The sequence below is a fragment of the Lagenorhynchus albirostris genome, chromosome 11, assembly GCF_949774975.1.
Source record: "Lagenorhynchus albirostris chromosome 11, mLagAlb1.1, whole genome shotgun sequence".
NCBI classification, from domain to species: Eukaryota; Metazoa; Chordata; class Mammalia; order Artiodactyla; family Delphinidae; genus Lagenorhynchus; species Lagenorhynchus albirostris.
The window spans coordinates 70,974,677-70,997,357 of NC_083105.1; the positions used below are offsets into that span (position 1 = coordinate 70,974,677).

Sequence of the window (22,681 nt, forward strand, 5' to 3'; positions counted from 1 at the left end):
TGTAAAGCTTATACTTAAAGACCTTTATTTTAGTAGGCCAGGCATCTCTAATACATTATGAATTTGGGTATTTAACAGTTGGATTTGAGAACAGAGAAAATTGTGGACACCAGTTTAATGCGTACAAAGCTTAAAACCAAAAAAAACAGGAAATTCAGAGCTAAGTATAAAACTATCTGTAGGGCTTCCCTGCCCTGGTGGCGCAGTGGTTGGGAGTCCGCCTGCCGATGCAGGGGATACGGGTTCGTGCCCCGGTCTGGGAAGATCCCACATGCTGCGGAGCAGCTGGGCCCGTGAGCCATGGCCGCTGAGCCTGCGCATCGGGAGCCTGTGCTCCGCAAAAGGAGAGGCCACAACAGTGAGAGGGCCCCGTACCGCAAAAAAAAAAAAAAAAAACTATCTGTAACCTGCTCCACTAAGTGTTTTGGGATCTTTTAATAAAAGCTATTACAAACTTTATATATTACAAAGAAAAGACATAATGATCATTGTATTTCCTTGATTATTTTTGTTAAGCAGTAAGCTTGGTTAATATCATAATTACCTTGAACTTTATTTCCTGGTTTAAAGAATTGTTGGAACTATCAACTGCACAGGTCTCCATTACATGTTAGTTCATGGTTAATATTCCTCCAAATAAACTTGGACGTAATAAAGTTGATTACGATAAAATTGAAACTTATCAAGTTTAAATCGTTGTTATTCACTGGCATTCTTTAATTGCACCAATATATTTATTACATATTACTGTTAGCAAGAGCGTTTGGCACATAATAAGGACTCTATAAATGTGAGGGCTATTGTTAATCTTTATAATCATTATCATTATTAGATAGGTATAAATAGACATTTTGTACATAATTTAAATTATGTGTTGAGATATATTTTATGAGTTTTCTCTGTATCAGACTTATACGTATAAATTATAGTCAGATAATTTATTTGACAGTCATGTTTCCACCTTATAAAATATTTAGAGATGTAAAATATCACTAGAGTATTCAGTATTTTTTACTTTTATAAAAAAATCACTTCAATTGTTCACTTAACAACCCTCAACTAACCATTTCTTTCAGCTCTAAGATTCTACAGTACTACCATCTGTATGTCTGGGAACCTACTTTTGTCTTAGGGCTGACATAGTATGCTTCAATGACCTAATTCTGAATCAGTAGGCTCTGACAGTCCCAGAGTTCTAATTTGGATTCAAAGAAAAATTATACCTCTCTAGGAGGAGATATGCATTGTAAAGTTCTGTATTATAAAAAGAAATCTCCTCTAGGTGAAAGCTTGGGTAAGCAGAAAAACAAAGACTTTTCTTTGATCATTCTTATCTGTTGGAAAGGATTATGCCTCTGAAAAAACAACACCCACACATTCAGCAAGGTGAAAGGGTTTGCAACACAGTGTATCTTGGCCAAAAGTATTTATTTAGGGATCATATTAATCTTTGTGACACTGTAACAGAGAATCTAAGACTGGCTCTACAAAAAGAGTAACATTAAAAATTGAGCATGCCAATATACACACTAACAAACGTAGTAAGGTAGATAGCTAGTGGGAAGCAGCCGCATGGCACAGGGATATTGGCTCGGTGCTTTGTGACAGCCTGGAGGGGTGGGATAGGGAGGGTGGGAGGGAGGGAGACGCAAGAGGGAAGACATATGGGAACATATGTTTATGTATGACTAATTCACTTTGTTATAAAGCAGAAACTAACACACCATTGTAAAGCAATTATACCCCAATAAAGATGTTAAAAAAAAAAAAATTGAGCATGCCAAGATGATCAAATGTGATAACATCAAAGAAAACACAATTATTACTTCTTCCTCTAAAATAGAGGAAGAAGGGCAAAATAGGAAGACTATAATTGCTTTGTGATAGATATGTTTAAAAGAAACAGGAAAGCTTTTTTCATCCATTTAGTATATATTTATTGGATGCCTCATATATGTTAAGCATAGGGATTTAATAGCAATGTTAAATTGGCTTTACCCTTATAATCTTGTATGTATTAATCCATTCAGAAACCAACTGCATTGCAGGTGGTGTGCAAAGTGTTAAAGGTGCAGGAAAAGGTAGGATTTCTGCGTTCACCATAATGCCAACAGGTGTTTCACAAAAAAGGATATTGAAATCGCCAAAAACATATAAACTTGTTTAACTTCATAAGACATCAAGGAATTGTACCAGTTCACTAGATGGATTAAATTTAAAAAGACACAGGATACCAAGTCCTTGCAAGAATGTGGAATAATTGGAGCTCTGACACTGCTGGTAAGAATGTAAATTGTTACAACCATTTTAACAAATCTATTCAGCTGTAGTAACTAAAGCTGAACACACATATATATATGCTCTGACTCTGTGATGTATTATACAAATGTACTCCTGGTGTGTGTGTGCGCATGTATGTGTGTGTGTGTGTGTCCATCCTCTGACTCTGTAACATACAAATGTACGGGGTTGGGGGGCCTGTGTGTCAGAAATGCAGGCATATATTCACCAAAAATGCACACAAGAATACTCAGCGTAAGTTACTGTAATAACACAGAGTTAGCAATTCCACTAATGATACAATTGATAACTAAATTGTGCTTTAGTGAAATGCTAAACAGCCATGAGAATGAACAAATGAAAGATGCAGCAACATCAGTGAATTTTATTAACATAATGTTAAATAAAAAGAAGCTATACTCTAAAGAATACCTATTGTGTGATTCTATTTAAACACAATTCAAAAATAGGCAAACTAGGAGGAAGGCAATGGTGGAAGAGAGGAATACAGGAGACTCCTGGTGTGTTTGGAATGATCTGTGTCTTGATCAGGAAGCTGACTACATGGATGACTTCACTTTCTGATCTTTTATTGCACTAGACACTTATCACTTGTGACTCTTCTGTGACAAATTTACTTAAAAATTTGTAAATTGCACTGAGCGCCCCCATTTTTGATCGAAGAGGAGCGTACTGTAGGCAAGTGAAGACAAGGGGAAACATTACGATAAGTATGATGAATAGAGTAACGAGGTTGTCACTACCTTCTGGCAGTTTTCTATTGTGTTTGCCACAGGCCCTCATTACCTCATATATGGACACCTGTGGTACTCACCTACTCTTTCTGATCAAGTCCCTTAACTTATCAATTTATTTACACATCCCAGTGAAACCTATTTTTTGATTAATCTTTTAATCATTGCTTTACCCATGTCATCCCCCTGCTTGAAAATGATTGCTTACTCCTCATTGCCTGTACTGTATAATCTAACTCCTTAGCCAAACATACAATGCCTTCCATTAATTTCACCAAAATCTGAATTCAAATGACTTCTCATACATTACCTACCTTGAATCACCTATATAACTCAATAATAACAGTATCAAATTATGGTTAAGGGCACAGACCCAAGATCTCTTACTCTGTGACCTTGGCAAATTACTTGACCTCTCTGTGCCTCAGTTTTCTACTAGTACCTATAACACCAACCTCACAGTTTTTGTGGGGATGAAATGAGTTAATACCTACAGAGCATCTGAAGAGTAAATCAATAGGTATTGACTATTATTTTTTCATTATGTTAATAATCCAAAATGGCTGCCAAACAAGACATAGTCAATCCTGCCTTGTCACTTGGCTCATGGCATTCTTCCTAAATATAGAAAGCCCTTGCTCCATCCTCTCTTCCCTCCTAATCTCTCATCTTTCCTTTAAACTATCATTTCATTATTAAAGCTTCTGGCCACCATAATAAAAGGGAGGTCTTTTTAGAAGGCCCTCTGTGCCAGTCATTCATCATGTGTTCTTTTGCTTTTGTTTTTTAATATACACTATCTTCGTGTCTTGATTTTAAGGTATTTGAAGTAAGTACAATCACTAACTGGTCTTTTTACCTCCAGCAACAAAAGCCTATTGAAATTCAAGTGTGTTTCATTACTTAGTAAATCATGTGTAGAGTAAATTTCACCGTGAAAACTGATTATCTTTTTTTAATCAGCTTTATTGAATTATAATTGAAAAGAAAATTGTAAGACAAAGTGTACATTGTGATGATTTGATATATGTATACATTGTAAAATGATTCCCACCATCTAGTTAATTAACACATCCGTCACCTTATTTATTTATTTATTTAGAACACTTAAGTTCTATTCTCTTAGCAAATTTCAATTATCTAATACAGTATTTTCAACTGTAATCATCATGTTCTATGTTAGATCCTCATACTTCATTCACCTTAGCGATGAAAGTTTATATCCTTTTGGCAACCTTTTTCTATTACCCCCACCCCCCAAATCAATATACAAAAATCAGCTGCATTTCTATAAATAATGAACTATCAGAAAGAGAAATTAAGAAAACAATTCCACTTACAGTTACATTAAAAAGGAAAAATACCTAGGAATAAATTTAACTGAACAGGTGAAAGACAAATTATAAAAACATTGATGAAAGAAATTGAAGAAGACCCAAATAAATGGAAAGATATTCTGTGCTTATGGCTTGGAAGGATTACTATTGTTAAAATGTCCATACTACTCAAAGCTATCTACAGATTTAATGAAATTCCTATCAAATTTCCAAAGGCGTTTTTCACAGAAAGAGAAAAATCAATCCTAAAATTTGTATGGAAACATAAAAGACCTCTGAATAGCTAAATAAATATTGAAAACAGAAGTACAAAGCTAGAGGCATCACACTTCCTGATTACAAAATATATTACAAAGCTACAGTAATCAAAACAGTATGGCATTAGACCAAAAACAGACACATAGATCAATGGAACAGAGTAGAGAGCCCAAAAATAAAGCCACACGCATATGGTCAATTAATTTATGGCAAAAAAGCCAAGAATATTAAATGGGGAAAGGACAGTCTCTTCAATATGGTGTTAAGAAAAACAGATAGCCACAAACAAAAGAATGAAACTGCACTCCTATCATACACCACTCAGAAAAATCAACTCAAAATGAATTAGATTTGAAAGTAAGCCCTGAAACCACAAAACTCCTAGGAGAAAACAACAACACCACCAAAAAAAACATAGGAGGTAAGCTCCTTGACATCAGTATTGAGAATCATTTTTTGGATTTGACACTAAAAGCAAAGGTAACAAAAGCAAAAATAAACAGGTGGAACTACATCAAACTAAAAAGCTTCTGCACAGCAAAGGAAACCATCAACAAAATGAAAAGGCAACCTATAGAATGGAAAAAATATTTTAAATCATATATATGAAAAAAGATTAATATCCAAAACATATAACTTACATAACTCAATAGGAAAAAAACTCCAAACCATCTGATTAAAAAAATATTCAGGGGGGTTTCCCTGGTGGTGCAGCGGTTGAGAGTCCACCTGCTGATGCAGGGGACATGGGTTCATGGCCCAGTCTGGGAAGATCCTACGTGCCACGGAGCGGCTAGGCCCGTGAGCCATGGCCACTGAGCCTGTGCATCTGGAGCCTGTGCTCCGCAACAGGAGAGGCCACAACAGTGAGAGGCCCGTGTACCGCAAAAAAAAAAATAATAATAAAAATTAAAAAAAAGTCAGAGGAACTGAATAGAAAAACAGGTACATGAAAAAGTGCTCAACATCACTAACCATCAGGGAAATGCAAATCAAATCCACAGTGAAATATGACATCACACATGTTAGAATAGCTATCACCATAAAGGTAAGAGATGTTGGTAAGGATGTGGAAAAAAGGGAATCTCTGTGTACTGTTGGTAGGAATGTAAATTGCTGTAGCTACTATGGAAAACAATATAGAAGTTTCTAAAAAAATAAAAATAAGACTACCATATGATCCAGCAATCCCACTACTGGATATACATCAAAAAAACTGAAAATAGGATACTGAAGAGTGAACATCTGTACCCACATGTTCACTTCAGCATTACTCACAATAGCCAAAATATGGAAACAATCTAAGTGTCCATCAACAGATGACTGGATAAAGAACATATAATGCACGCACACACACACACACACACACACACACACACACACACACACACACACACAGAGGAATATTATTCAGCTATGAAAAAGAAAAAATGTGCCATTTGTGACAACGTGGATGAACCTCAAGGGCATTATGCTAAGTGAAATAGGCCAAAGGCAAATACTGCATGGTATCACTTATTTATGGAATATTTTTAAAAAAAGTCAAACTCATAGAAACAGAGTAGAAAACAGATTATCTTTTATATGACTAACAAATTTTTGTTAACTAATGATTTCTTTTCTAAATATGATTTCATAAAGAAAATTTATTTTCTTTTACTTCATTATGACAGATTATGTAAGTATAATATTGAATTACCTAATTTTACCCAAAAAAATCCCTTTAAAATTTAATTTAAAATTATATATATTTTCCAACTATACAGTGCTAAATTTTATCCTAATCTATATCATGAAATATAATCATTTCCCTATAAAGTGAGAATAGTCAATTGCTCATTTAAATTGCTCATTTAATCTCATGAGTTGGAGATTTATTTCTACATCTTTGATAGCAAGATAGAATTATATAAAATATTTTAAACATAATGAATAATGTCTATTCTTTGGGGCACTTTTTATTTGAAGATAATAATGAATCACCTGTGAGATGCTGATTATTAAAGGAGTGATGAATCACCTGGGAGATGCTGATTATTAAAGGAGTGATAAGCTTCATAAGAACACTATTAACTGCTTAAGAAAGAGGAGGGAAGCTGATTAAAGGAACTGTCCATACAGCCATTGGACTGTGATGTGGCCACAGTAATTCATAGGTTAAGAGGATCAAATCCACCCAACACATGCCAGCTGCCCTGTGCTCTTCTGTGATGCTTTCTCAAGGCAGTAGGAAAAACAAAATTTTAGAAAAAAATGGAGAAATATGTATAAAATTCTGTAAAAGCACCAGAATCTACAAGGAGTACAACAGCACATATTCTACAAAAGCACAACTTTATAAAAGTTGCCTTAAATAGTTCCGAACAACAAGCTTAGTGAGTTGTTCCTTAAGATTCCTCAGAAAAGCTCACAGCTGGGGCTACTGTTAGTTATACCAAGCAGCTCTCATCAGGAGAACTTCAAAGAGTCTCCACAGCCATCCGCAGTGCTCTAGGAAGCTCCAAAGTCTGTCTTTTTACCAAACCATTTACAAGGTTTGGAAACATTGATAACACCTTTCATCTTTTCAGTTCCTCTGTGGTTAATCATGTTTTTGTTCGATTCCATGTTCAGTCCAGTACCATTTTCTGCAAATCTGCTTTGTAGGCAAGCATGTGAATTTAGTAAGCTTTACCAGTGTTCTTCAAGTTCAATGACAAAAAATCTGAAGGCAAACATACACACCTTCAGATCCAATTCAAGCATTTACATAAACAGAATTTGAAACATTGTGTTGCAGACTTGACTTTTTTCCTATTTACAGGCTAGACAAAACAGTCTAGAAAAATAAAACTGCTTCAATCCATTTACACTAGATTTTAGGGATTTTAAAACTTAGGAAACAGTGAATCTTTCAACTTTTGATTGACCTTGTGATAAAGATGCAAAGAGAAGGAACAAGGTGTAACAGGGATAGCCTTCAGGGGCTGCCCACCTGGCACCTGAAAAATCGTTAGATCTAGACCATAATGCCAAAAATTTTGAGCTTGAGGTCTATCCATTCATTTATTCCATAATTCAAAGATAAATAACAGAGAAACTTTGGTTTACCAGACACAATGCTGAGAGCAGGAAGGGTGCTATAACTATTAAGTCCAATAAAATTCTAAACCACTTTTAAGAAATCCATACATTTGTCGGGGAAGAACACCAAATAATAAATAAACAGCAAAGCTTATGAAGAGTGCTACGAGAGTGAGAAGTATAAAAATCTACTGGCAATGAAGAGAAGAAAATAAATAATTCCCCTTAGTGAATTGTGAAGGGCTTCAAGGAGTGGAGGATTCTTGAGGATACTCAGAAATTTGCCAGGGAAAGAAGAGATGTGGAGTCGGGGGAAGGCCAGAATACCAAGTAAAAGGGAAAGAAGGAATAAAGGCAGAGAGACCTGAAAAAAGGGGAGGAGTTTCATGTGACTACAGTAGCGAGTCTAAGAAAGAAAATTGAAAAAGATTTTGAAGGTCCATTTTTGCTTCACTGATAAATTAGGATTTTACCCTATTGACAATAGAATGATAATGAAGGGGCTGCAGCAAAGGAGTAAAAAAATAACAACTCTGCCAGTAGTAAGTAAGTTGAGCTGACGTGGTAGAGACTGGGTGAGGGCAAAGTTTACTCAAGAAGCTACTGTGCTTGTCCAGGTGGAAATGATAAACACTTGAGAATCATGATGGCGTTATCTCTGGGTTAATTTCAGATATCCTGAGTAGCGCAAACTTTTATCATTCAAAATTTGCAAATATTTTCTCCCATTCCATTGTTTGTCTTTTCATTTTGTTTATGGTTTCCTTTGTTGTGCAAAAAGATGCCCAGCCTTTATTTAAAAGAGACTCATTTGCTAATTTTAAAATGTTGGTCTGAGTGGCAGAGACCTGCTGGGATACTATCCAGGGGCAGAGGCTGTGGGTGCCGTCTTTCTGCTCTCCTTCTGCCTCACTAAAGCCGGCAGTTGCCATCTTTTTTTCTTTTCGTTTCGAGCAGGTGCCATCTTTATACTGAAGACAGCGGGAGCCATCTTTTTTTTTTTTCTTTTTTTCAGAGGGTGCCATTTTTGTACTGTCCTTCTGAAACACACCAGGGTGCCCGTAACTCCTGAAGGAAAGCTTCTACACGTGTTTGGTGCCCCAGTTTTTATATCAGGTACCCTAGTTTTTGTGGCTATCATCCAGAGAACACCTCTTGATTGCCTGGCTCTAGAGACTGGGGGAGCCTTGTGTTCCTGGGTCCCATGGGACTGTAACAATTGGAGAGACAGTTCTTGGCAAGCTGCCATTCCCAGGGCACTGCACAGATAGCAGACTGAAACGTGCCCAGTCTTTCTGAGAAAGAGGCCTAGTTGTGTATCCAGAAGTTTGGCCTGTGAGGCAGGCTTGTGGTTTGGCATACTTAAAGGAGCCAACAGAGATGCTGTCAGGGAACTGATGCTGCGGATATAATCTTTGCACTCTCCCTCTGCTTCATTCCTGTTCACTGGTATCTTCCAGAAAGGGGCTTATATCCTTGTATGGTGCCTTGATTTTTGCAGCTGCTGCCAAATGACACCTATACATCACCTGAAACTGATGGCCAGCAGACTTTACACTTGTCGTCCAACAGGACTGTATATATTTGTGTACTCTCAAAACTGCTGCCTGAGGGTCTGGCTTCCAATCAGCCTGAATCTAGTTGATTACTGAGAGCCTCCCCTTTGGGACAATAACTGGTCTTGGCATACCCGCAACACTGGGAGCTATTAAAAATAAAATAGGATGCTTGGACAATCACAAAAGTTTGGGAGACAGCCAAGAGCTAGAGCAAACTTGAACACTAAGGTTTGTCTACACAAGGCTGACACTTCAAAAATGGGAGACGTGGCTGTTTCATCTAATGCATAGAAACTAACACAGAGAATCAAGCAAAATGAAGAAAGAGAGAATGAAAGAATAAGATAAAACCTAAAAAAAAAAAAAACCCTTAATGAAACAGACATAAGTAACTTACTAGATAAAGAGTTCAAAGTAATGATCATAAAGACACTTAGCAAACTTGGGAGCAGACTGGATGGAACACAGTGAAAAAGTCACAAAAAGATAAAAAAATAGAAAATACGAGTACTAAAAAGAACTGAAGAATACCATAAGTGAACTGAAAAATACACTAGAAGGTTCAACAGCAGACCAGATAAAGCAGAAGAAGAAAATCAATGAACTTGAAGACAGGACAAAGAAACTCACCCAATCAGAGAAGCAAGAAGGAAAAAGAATGAAAGAAAGTGAAGATAGTTTAAGGGACCTATGGGACAACAGCAAGTGAAATGACATTTGCATTATAGGAGTCCCAGGAGGAGAAGAGAGAGAAAGGAGCAGAACACTTATTGGATAAAATCATGGCTGAAAAATTCCCTAATCTGGTGAAGAAGCAGACATTCAAATCCAGGAAACCCAGATAGTACCAAATAAGATGAACCCCAACAGACTTACACCAAGAAACATAATTAAAAATGTCGAAGGTTAAGGACAACCAGAGAATCTTAAAAGCAGCAAGAGAAAACCAATTTGTTACACACACAAGACTATCAGCAGATGTTTCTGCAGAAACTTTGCAGGCCAGAAGGGAGTCATGTGATGAAAGAAAAAATACTTCAAACCAAGAATACTCTACCCAACAAAATTATCAATCAGAATTAAAGGAGAAATAAATAGCTTTACAGACAAGCAAAAGCTAAATGAGTTTGTCACCATTAAACTGGCATTATAGGAAATGTTAAAGTGACTTCTTTAAACTGAAAGAAAAAGGTGTTAATTAGTAACAAGAAAAAATATGAAAATATAAATCTCACTGGTAAAGGTAAATATATAGTAAAGATAGTGAATTAATCACTTATAAAACTAGTATGAAGGTTAAAAGACAAAGTACTAAAAATAACTATAATTATATATGATAATTTGTGAAGGAATTCACCAGAGAAAAAGATGTAAGATGTGACATCAAAAATATAAAACATGGGTGGGGGGAGTGTAAAAATATAGAACTTTAGAATGCATTCAAACTCAACTTTTTATCAACTTAAAATAAACAGTTGTAAATATAAATTGTTATATTTAAGCTTCATGGTAACCACAAAGGAAAAAGCTATTGTAAATTCACAAAAGATAATTAGAAAGGAATCTAAGTATACCACTAAAGAAAGTTATCAAACCACAAAGAAGAGAGCAAGAAAAGAAAAAAGGAACAGAGGAACTACAAAACAGCCAGAAAACAATTAACAAAATGGAAATAGGTACATAACTATCAATAATTACTTTAAATGTAAATGAACTAGATTCTCCAATCAAAGACACAGAGTGGTTAAATGAATAAAAACACAAGACTCACCCTGTGATAAACCATAATAAAAAAATATGAAAATGAATATGTGTGTATATATTATATATTATATATATATATATAACTGAATCACTTTGCTGTGCAGTAGAAATTAATACAACTTTGTAAATCAACTATACTTCAATAAAATAAAATTTAAAAAAAGACTCATCTGTATCCTGCCTACAAGAGACTCACTTCACACTTAAGGACACACAAACTAAAACTGAAGGAATGGAAAAAGATATTCCATGCAAATGGAAACCAAAAGAAAGCTAAGGTAGTTATACTTATATCAGACAAAATATACTTTAAAATAAAAGACAAAGAAAGGCATTACATAATGATAAAGGGGTCAATCACACAAAGAGGATTAAATATTTGTAAATATTTATGCACCCAACATAGAAACATCTAAATATATAAAGCAAATATTAACAAACCTAAAGGAAGAAAATAATAATAGGCAACTTTAATACCCCACTTACAACAATGGATAGATCATCCAGACAGAAAATCAATAAGGAAACATCGGCCTTAAGTGGCACATTAGATCAGATGAACTTAACAGATCAACACAGAACAGTACATCCAAAAGCAGCAGAATAGCCATTCTCTCAAGTGCACATGGAACATTCTCCAGGATAGATCACATTGGGCCACACAATAAGTCTTAACTAACTTAAGAAGACTGAAATCACATCAAGGATCTTTTTTCACCAAAATGGTATTGAAGTAGAAACCAATTACAAGAAGAAAACTAGAAATTTCACAAATATGTGTAAATTACAAAACAAGCTACTGAACAACCAATGGGTCAACAAAGAAATCAAAAGAGAAATTTAAAAAAATATATTGAGACAAATGAAAATGGAAATACAACATACCAAAACTTATGGGATGCAGCAAAAGTAGTTTTAAAAATGAAGGTCATAGCAATAAATGCCCATCTCAAGAAAGAATAAATATCCTAAATAGACAACCTAACTTTACAACTCAAGAAACTAGAAAAAGAACAAAATTTAGCAGAAGGAAAGAAATAACAAAAATCAGAGCAGAAATAAATAAAATAGAGAGCAAAAAGACAATATAAAATATCAATGAAACAAAAAATTAGTTCTTGAAAAGTTAAAATTGAGAGGACTCAAATATATAAAATCAGAAATGAAAGAGGTGACATTACAACTGATACCACAGAAAAACAAAGTATTATAAGGGACTACTATGGACAATTATATACCAACAAACTGGATAACCTAGAAGTCATGGATAAATTCCTAGAAATACAACCATCCAAGACTGAATCACAAATAAATGGAGCATCTGAGCAGAGTGATTACCAGTAAGGAGATTGAATCAGTAATCAAAGACCTCCCAACAAACAAAAGTCCAGGACCAGGTTGCTTCACTGGTGAATTCTAACAAATGTTCAAAGAAAAATTAATACTAATTTTTCTCAAACTCTTCCAAAACACAGAAGTGGAGGGAACACTTCTAAACTCATTTCATGAGGGCAATATTACCCTGATACTAAAACCAGACAAAGACACCAAAAGAAAGGAAAATTATAGGTTAATATCCCTGATAAACACAGATCTAAAAATCCTCAACAAAATATTTGCAAACTGAATTCAACAATACATTAAAAGGATCATACACCATAATCAAGTGGGACTTAATTCCAGAGGTGCACGGATGATTCAGTATCCACAAGTCAATCAATGTGATAAACCACTTTAACAAAATGAAGGATAAAAGCATATGATCAGCTCAGTAAATGCAGAAAAAACATTTGACAAAATGTAAACATTTTATTTATGATAAAAGCTCTCAAGCAAGTAGGTACAGAGGGAACCTACCTCAACATAATAAATATCACATATGACAGTTCCACAGCTAATGGCATATTCAATGGTAAAAAGAGGAAAGCTTTTCTTCTAAGATCAGGAACAAGACAAAGATGCCCACTCTCACCATTATTGTACAACATAGTATTGGAAGATTTAATCAGACAGCAATCAGACAAGAAAAGTAAATAAAAAGCATGCAAATTGGAAAGAAAAAAGTAAAACTTTCACTATATTCAGATGACATAATTTTATACAGTCATCTTTTGGTATCCATGCGGAATTGGTTCTAGGCTCCAGCCCTCACCAAAATCTGTGAATGCTCAACTCCCATATATAAAATGGCATGGTATTTTCATGTAAACTATGTACATTCTCCCATATATATAAATCATCTCTAGATTACTTATAATACCTAATACAATGTAAATGCTATGTAAATAATTCTAAGTATGATGTAATTCTAAGTATGATATAAATAGTTGCGGGTGCGTGACAAATTTAAGTTTTGCTTTTTGGAACTTTCTTTTTTTTTTTTTTTTTACTTTCAATCCACGGTTGAATCTGCAGATACAGACTGGTGTATACAGACAGTCAATTGTATATAGAAAATTCTAAAGACACCACCAAAAATTGTTAGAACTAATAAATAAATTCAGTAAAGTTGCAGGATACAAAATCAATACACAGAAATCAGTTGCATTTCTACACAGTATTAATGAACTATCTGAAAGACAAATGAAGAAAACAATCCTGTTTACAATTGCATCAAAAAGAATAAAATACCTAGAAATAAATTTAACAACAAGTGAAAGGCCTGTACACTGAAAACTATAGGACTTTGAGGAAAGAAACTGAAGAACACAAATAAATGGAAAAATATTCTGTGCTCATGGATTGGGAGAATTACTGTTGTTAAAATGTCCATACTACCCAAAGCAATCTACAGATTCAAACAGCATTTTTCAGAGAAAAAGAAAAATCAATCCTAAAATTTGTATGGAATCACAAAAGATCTCAAATAGCCAAAGTAATCTTAAGTGATCTTAACCTTTGCTTGAGCAAAGGTGAAGACATCACACTCTCTGATTAAAAACTCTATTACAAAGCTATAGTAATCAAAACAGTATGGTACTGATATAAAAAAACAGTCACATTGATTAACAGAATAGAAAGCCCAGAAATAAACCCATGAATATATATAATCAATTACTGTACAACAAAGGAGCTAAGAATATACAATGGGAAAAGGACAGTCTCTTCAGTAAATGGTTCTGGGAAAACAGGGCAGCCACATGCAAAAGTATCAAATCGGACCACTGTCTTACACTATACACAAAGATTAATGCAAAATGGATTAGACTTGAATGTAAAATCTTAAAAACCATAAAACTCCAAGAAGAAAACATAGACAATATGGTTCTTGATGCTGGTCTTGGCAACAATTTTGGGGGGATTTGACACCAAAAGCAAAGGGAATAGGGCTTCCCTGGTGGCGCAGTGGTTGGGAGTCCGCCTGCCGGTGCAGGGGACGCGGGTTCGTGCCCCGGTCTGGGAGGATCCCGCGTGCCGCGGAGCGGTTGGGCTCGTGGGCCATGGCTGCTGGGCCTGCGCGTCCGGAGCCTGTGCTCCGCAGCGGGAGAGGCCACAGCAGTGAGAGGCCCACGTACCGCAAAAACAAAAAAAAAACAAAAAAAGCAAAGGGAATAAAAGTGAAAATAAACAAATGGAAATACATCAAACTAAAAAGCTTCTGAACAGCAAAGGAGAAAAAGCAAAAAGGCAACTTACTGAATGGGAGAAAATGTTTGCAAATCATATACTTGATAAGGGGTTAATATCCAAAACATATATAGAATGCCTACAACTCAGCTAAAAATCAAACAATCTGATTAAAATATGGGCAGAGGAAGTAAACACATATTTTTTTACAAAGAAGACATACAGATAGCCAATAAGTACATGAAAAGATGCTCAACATCACTAAACAACAGGGAAATGTAAATCAAAACTACAATGAGATATCACCTCACATCTGTTAGAATAACTATTATCAGAAAGACAAGAGATAACAAATGTTGGCCAAAATGTAGAGGAAAGTGAACCCTTGTGCACTATTGATGGGAACGTAAATGGTGCAGTCGCTATGAAAAACATTATGAAGTTTCCTCAAAAAATTAAAAATAGAACTACCATATGATCCAAAAATTCCACTTCTGGGTATTTATCCAAAGAAAATAAAAACACTAATTCAAAGAGATGTATGCACCACCATGTTTACTGCAGCATTATTTACAATGGCCAAGATATGTAAACAACATACATGTCCATGGATATATGAATGGATAAAGAAACTGTGAGATATATATATATATATATATATATATCTGCTAAGTGAAATAAGTCAGACAGAGAAAAACAGATACAATAGGATCTAACTGATATGTAGAATCTGAAAAAAAAACCTCATAGATACAGCGAACAGCTTGTTCAGTGGTTCTCAAAGCTGGGGGTGAGGGGTAGAGGAAATGGGTGAAGGGAGTCTAAAGGTACAAACTTCCAGTTATAAAATAAATACATCATGGGGATGTAATGTACAGCATGGTGACTATAGTTATAATACTGTGTTGCATTTTCGAAAGCTGCTAAGAGAGTAGATCTTATAACTTCTCATCACAGGAAAAAATTCTATAACTGTATGGTGATGATTTCAACTAGACTTATTGTGGTGATCGTTTTACAATATATACAAAATATCAAATCACTGTCATATGCCTGAAACTAATATAATGTTGTATGTCAATTATACCTAATAAAAATCACCTAAATAAAAATAAATGTTATAAGTGCTCTGTTGAGGATTTTTGTAGCAGGGAACGAAAGGGGAAAGGGGAGCCACAGTTAGACCTTCTGACAGGGACATCACATGCAGTTATGTAGTGCGCAAACTGCATAGTCATATGTGGTGACCCTGTTTACTTTCTCAGAAGATTAGTACTCAAAAAAAAGAAATCAAAGTTCATATCTTATAAATTTAAAACAGATAAAGCAGTGCTTAACACACTAAATCTCAAGGTTTTAAAGACCTTTCCAGCCTTTCTTTTGTAAGCTAAAATAAAACTACATTTTAAACAAGACTGTATTTATCAATAATGGAAACTCAGTGGAGTGGCAAAATACTATGATTAACTGGATAGAAAATTTGAGGGACTAGCTATTGTTACCCTCATAGTTATAGGCACAAAACTGGGAATAAGAAAAATTGAGAAATGTTTGTGAGATAACCCAGTTCAAATTCAAGGCCAAGACCCAAGTTCAAGGCCTGCACCTCCTCCTGAAACCACATTGCTATGTTACATCCACAGATTCTACTCTTTTACTAACCCCTTATCATGTCTCAAAATGAATTGAACTACCTGTAGGACAATGGGAAAATTAGAATAAATCCATAGTGTCATTCCACTCAGACAAGATGGTGATGTCTATTTACGCTCATAACAATTGAAAGAGTAGTTTCACATAAAGGCCTGCCTTGCCTTGTATAGACAGAAAACAGGACCTCTACACCACGGGCTACTTAAGAGCAGAGTCTTATTTCCACAACATAGGGTATGCCACCTGACACATATAGGCAGTTAGTAAAATATTTGTTGAATGACTGAATTAAATCATAAGTGTAAAGTTTTCTCCCACAGCCCTTTCTGCATCTGAGGTCCATATGAGTGGGTGAAATGTACAACTTAAAACTTTCTACATTTACTCATTCAAACTGTGGTGCCTATGGAAATGAGAATGGCTGAAAGCTGGAGAGAGTGATCTGAATTCTTCAAAAAGAAAAATACAACTCCCCTTCCTCTCCCTGCATTTTCTATCTGCTTTGGAGAGCAAAACTACTTGCATAAGCTGAATGAGACACATCAGGCTCTGATAGCAGGTTCCAAGAATCTGCCCTGTGCCAGGCATTATGTGCACACAGTAAGTATGAATGGCATAGAAACTGAGGCACAGCTGGCTTATTCAAGGCCACACGCTTTAAAAGGCAGGACAGGAATTCCAGCCAGATCTCCTTGATTTCAGAATTCATGCTCTTACTGCACCACAGTACTTTTCAAGATACATTAAATTATACAATTTATATAATGACAATCATGTATTACAAATGTAATCATGATTACAAAACTCATTACAATGTACTTCTTTACTTGCATTAACAGGATTGCTTTCTTTCCTAATTCTTTCAATCAGTCAATGTTATTTGAACAGTTAAAATACACTTTAAAGATGTGTGAGGATAATATTTTATTGACAAATTCAGTGATATGTTTGAATTAAATAGCAATTTGTCAAAAATTCTAATTGTGCACCAGATTTACAAGTGACCTACAAAACTTGTAAATGCTTCTAATGCATAAACAAATTAGCATGGCTGCTTTATGAAGTGGTAAATTACACTGTGCCATCAGGCACATACAGGGGTGCCACATTGAAGAACTGATTCAAAAGCATTCCTGAATGTTTAGGTCTGATCTGCATTTAAATTTCCTGTGTTAATAGCTACAACAAAACTATGCAGAGTCTTGGGCAAATAAACATGATAACCACCAAAGACTGACACTTCAGTGGAGGAGAAAGTAGTGATAGAGAATGCAGAATGTCTACCATTACAGAACTAAAAGAAATTGTAGTTGGCAGTCTGGAATAGTTAAGAAGTTCTTGTAGAGATGTTTGTAAAGTTCTTTCTGCTAGTACTAAACTCAGTACTTTCTAGAAAGTGCTACACTGACATTATTCCATGTGGGAATTGTTTCTAAAGTAAATGGAAATGTCTTGTGTGTTGCATTTCATAATGAATTTCGAACTAAATAAATAGAATAGATTTTAATGTATACACTAAAGAAAACTCTGCTTTCTGCTTCAAACTGTTCTTCTCAAAGACTTCACAGCACTCCACCCCAACTCCCTGGTCTCCAGAAGCTGAAAAAAGGATGGACTTTCCTGTCACAGTCACAGGGCGTTGGTAGGAACTCAGGAAGGGGGTTGGGGGAGGGAGAAGAAAATGTGAACAAAGAGCCATGAATGACTATCCTCCCCTCTATTCACTTTCTCACTTAGGGGTTATAGTTGTGTAGCCCACTATCAGCATCACAGAAATAATAACAGAGGAATAGTTGCTGATGGCAGCAGTGAACTTTGACTCTCAACTCCCTCCCACATACCCCTCAGGCATCCTAACATGATGATAAGGACTGTAATGGTATTGCCTGCATAAAATTTTTTCAAAGCCTCTGATAGTATCAAGGATCTTCTGTGGTCCTTTGGGCCTTGAAAGTGTGAAAAACAGCTTGTAAAAGATGCTTTTATTCAGATGTAGACTCTGGTGAATTCCTGGTCTATGTGAACTTCTGTGATGTTTCAAAATGTCTTTAACAACATCTGTCTTTTCAGTCTCTGGTGATACTTTGACACCTAATGTAACTGAACTATCACAACTGATGTCTTTTCTGAATCTACACACATAAATATTTTAACAAATGTGGACGTGTAAACATCTAGAAACTGGTAAACATGACTGCTCATGGAGACTGGCTCCAAAAATAAATTTGCCTTGTATTATGTGAAAAATATGACATGGGTTTACCTCATGACTATGATTTTTTGCTTTTATAATTCTTGAGTTCAGCTTCAGTAGAATGTGCAATACTAAAAAGCAATATTTTTGGAGTATTTGTCTTCTGTTAAATTTTAACAAAATTGTTATAGCTAATATTTTTATTAGGGTTATTAAAATTTCTTTAAGTATTAGTAGAACCAAACTTTTAACATATCTATTTCCTCCTTTAAATGAGTGATTTATGAAAATTTATTTTATAAATTTATTTCATAAATGCTGTAATAAGTGCTTTAAGCAATTAACTACACAAAATATTTTTAGTATATCTTGATTTAAGTAAAAAAATAAATTATCTAACAGTTTCCATTTTTTATTTAAGTTACATATCACTGAATTCAAGGCATTTAGTTATGTGTCAGACTGTGGGAGTTAAGTCATATGGGTAGTTCATAATATATGACCTATTTGTGTACTTTATTCTGCAAACAAATTTATTTGTTGAACTAGGTTTAAATCAGCAAGGCCATTTGAAATTCAAAAACTGAAAAAAAAAAACAGTCCATCAAATTAGCTCACTAAACAAATCACTGAGAACAAAAAAATGGAAAAGAAATTCCTCTAATATAAAATCTGTTTTTCTGTCTCTGCATATTTTAAATTAATCAAGATATTTCTTATCAGTTTCCCATTATTATAAATTCTGTAAAGTTGACTGGTACCATAATGGTAGATGAACTAAAATAATTGACAAGAATCAAATATTTCTTACTTTAATTGGTAAATAGGGATATTTACACATATATATGCATAAGAACAAGCATGCTTATTTACATATGTACATGAAATAGGGTCACACAAATATCTATCACTTTAAAAAAGTTGATGGCATCACTGAACAACTAAATATAAGAGATTTATTTCTAATAATCTTCCTTGCAAAATATTTCATGCTGTTTAACAGGCAACATTCCAGAAATATGTATACCACCTAACTCATTTCTTAACTGCAAATGTGGTCACATGAATTCATTACAGAGCTATAATAAAAATATGCATAATACCAATTTACCCTTGCATAAAGGATACATTGATAAATCTCTATCACTGAAGCAAATTTCAAGCTCTTGTCATTAGCAGCTAATATATGCACATCAAGGTGAAATAATAATACTGCAGCTGGTTATAAATTATAATTTAGATTTCCATGGTTGATCTCTTTGCTCTTTATCTTATATTATTTAAATAAGGTTATTTTGACATATATTTGTAACAGTATTAGATATAAAGACGCACTTGATTAATCAACCATAGTTTTTATAAAAGTACATCTATACATGAACAAAACCAGTAAATTTTTTAAAAATATGTTATATCACAATATAAAAGACAAACTCTTCTTCCTCGTTTTCCATGCAACATTAAGGAAGCATACATAACATTGTTACCTAGCTGGAATAAATTATTTTTACATCCCCAGTATGTGTTTCTGTTATGAGTATATGTGAGTGTGTGTGTTAGCTGAATATACATATCCAGTTCCATCAGCCCTTCTAATAGTAGCATATGTAGGCATTTGTTTTCCATTTAACTGGAAAAACCAAAATGCTAGCAATAAGGCAGAAAGTAAAAAAGAACAATTTTTTGTTTAAGTTATCTTGTCCTTTATAGTACTGCACAAACATGAGTAGAAACAGAAAAATTCTAACTTTAGAAACTGTAGCATGTAAATGTTTCCACCAGGCAAATTGTCACGACAAACTGGATAGCATCAGTGAAAGTAGCTCCATACTTTCTTGGCTACAAAACTGGAAAGAGAAAACCTTGATGCAAGAGACCTCTACAGATAAAAACCACAATTTCTCAGCCAAAGGCGACTCCTCTCTCTTCCCCAAAGTGCCTAATCAGCTAATTTTTAAATGTTATGAGTCAACAACAAACGATAGGCTCTTCTCTACTCTTCACTCTCATTCTAGGTCAAATTATTCAAAATTCAACTTTTTTAATGCACAAATGATAAATGAACATCTAAAACTTTATTCAAAGTTTAATAAAGAAAAACAGTCTCCATCCAGATAGTTTATATAGACATTCAGAAAGGTATTGCAAATGATTATATAATCTAGAAAGAACAGAATTTTTCCAAAAGAATAGTGGAGTCAAGTATACCTTCCAAATTTCTATTTATGTCTTTACTAATACATTGGAAATAACTCCATTGACAAAGCTAACCTAATTTTCAGTTACGCCAAATAATACTATCTCAACCAGTTAAAATTTGAAAAGCACTGAGGTGGTAAATGGCAGTGACCCAAAATTCTATTATCACAGCTCAAGTTTCACTAACTTGTGAGTATTTACTTTGTCAATCCTAAATACAAACAATACAGCCACAATGTACATTAGAGAAAATGAAGAGTTCCCACCAAGTTTTTGCAATAACTGCTTCTTTTTTTTTTCATGTAAAAGATACATGAACAAGAAAACCATATTAAACTAAGAAATGGTAAAAAGGGAATGTATCAATAATTCTACATATAACATACTAATTACAAGTTTAAAGATAGTAATATTTACTTGTCAAAAGTGTTCTTCAGCAGAGATTTATCATCCTTTTTTGAGATGTTATAACAAATCAATCCCTTAATAATCACACAATTATCTTTATAATTCATGGGAAAAGCAATTTATTAAAATGGAGATATTCATTAACACATTTGGAAATTTTAGGTGATTCATTCTTCTATTCCAATATCTAATAATTAAAACAGGTTAGTTATACACTCTAGTTAGATATACACTCTAATAAGTACCACACCAAGGAAAAGCAGTAAGTTTGGAAATTTTAAATGTCCAAATATTTCTTCCACAGATCCTATTTGTGCTTTATTATTGTCTTACCTCAATGATTTTGTCATGAATTTCCAAGCCATCTGCTCTATCAGCAGGTCCATTTTCCAAAATCTTTGAAACATAAATTCCTTCCATTGGTGTTTCTTCTTGATTATCCTTTAAAAAATAAAACCTTTCGCAGTAAGAAAGATGTAAACAAAATTTTAAGTTGGATAAAAAACAATTTAGTAAATGTAACATTGACAAGCCTCTCTAAACATGCAATCTCTTTCTTAGCTGGAGATTTGCTACTGAATTTTAACTTACTTAACACCAAATAGTCATTAATCAAGATGGCAGCTTTAATGAATGAACATCTTTGACAAGATTATCTAGTTACCTCATGTTTTTCAGTATACATAAAAGCTATGGGGAAAGGGCATGAACAATGATAACAATGGGCTTCTAAGTACTATTTATAAAACGTCTCATGTATAAAGAGGTATAACAATTAAAAAGGGCTATAAGTTAAAGAAAACAAAAAGCATATCCAGCCTAACTATATAATTGGTTTGAAATGTGGTCATAGTTCTGAAAATATAACTTAGCCTCACGACGTGACAGATTTGGAAATATAGCTCTGACTGTATCTATTCACAGGGGAGACTAGGCGCTTACTCAAGTATAAAATCCCAAAAGATCAACTCCAAATTGTAGGAGAACCCATTCAAAGCTAATCTTCACACAGTTCCAGGTACAATGAGACTAATGATTAATTAAACCTCAAACACATAGCCAATATCATACATATAGGACATTTTAGCAAGTCACAGAAAACCAATTACCCTGCAAAACTTATTTAGGGAAAATGTCCAACATTCTATAATAATACACTGTAAAATTTTAAATGTCATTTCGCTTTATAGCAAGTTAAACAAAATTATTTCTCCTTAATCAGCCTTCTTTAACATGAATTGTAAGAGGCTCTTGAAAGTGTCTAGTGTCATCTAAATGTCAAACACCCTACTAGCATTTATAAAAATATTCCTTAGGGGAAAAGAAAACAAAAATGATATGCTGAAAAGACTTTTATCTTTTCATAATAAATGGCAACTGTTCTAGAAACAGAATACAGCAGTCATTAGTTGCTAGGTTTTCGAAATGCTGAATACAAAGAGGAAATATGTCATTGCCATCCTGGCTTGAACACAGCATATGTCCAACAATGCTCAGACAGTTTCTGTGGCCAACGTCTGCAATGCAGGATGCAAAACTTTCATGGCAGCTGACTGGAAAATGAAAGAACATAATTTTTTAGAAACTTCACCACCTTTCCTAGTTAGGATGAAAATTAAGTTGATGTACTATTTGAAGGATATG

The 22,681-nt window shown here is 34.4% G+C and overlaps 1 protein-coding gene across 1 annotated transcript in view; it reads right to left on the bottom strand.

Annotated features, from left to right (window-relative positions):
- Positions 1–22,681, bottom strand: part of PDZRN4 (PDZ domain containing ring finger 4) — a 380,579-nt gene that overhangs the window by 354,016 nt on the left and 3,882 nt on the right. Inside the window, exon 3 of the mRNA XM_060166538.1 lies at positions 21,371–21,478. Coding sequence (XP_060022521.1) covers positions 21,371–21,478 — 108 coding nt within the window. The remainder of the gene's footprint in view (positions 1–21,370; positions 21,479–22,681) is intronic.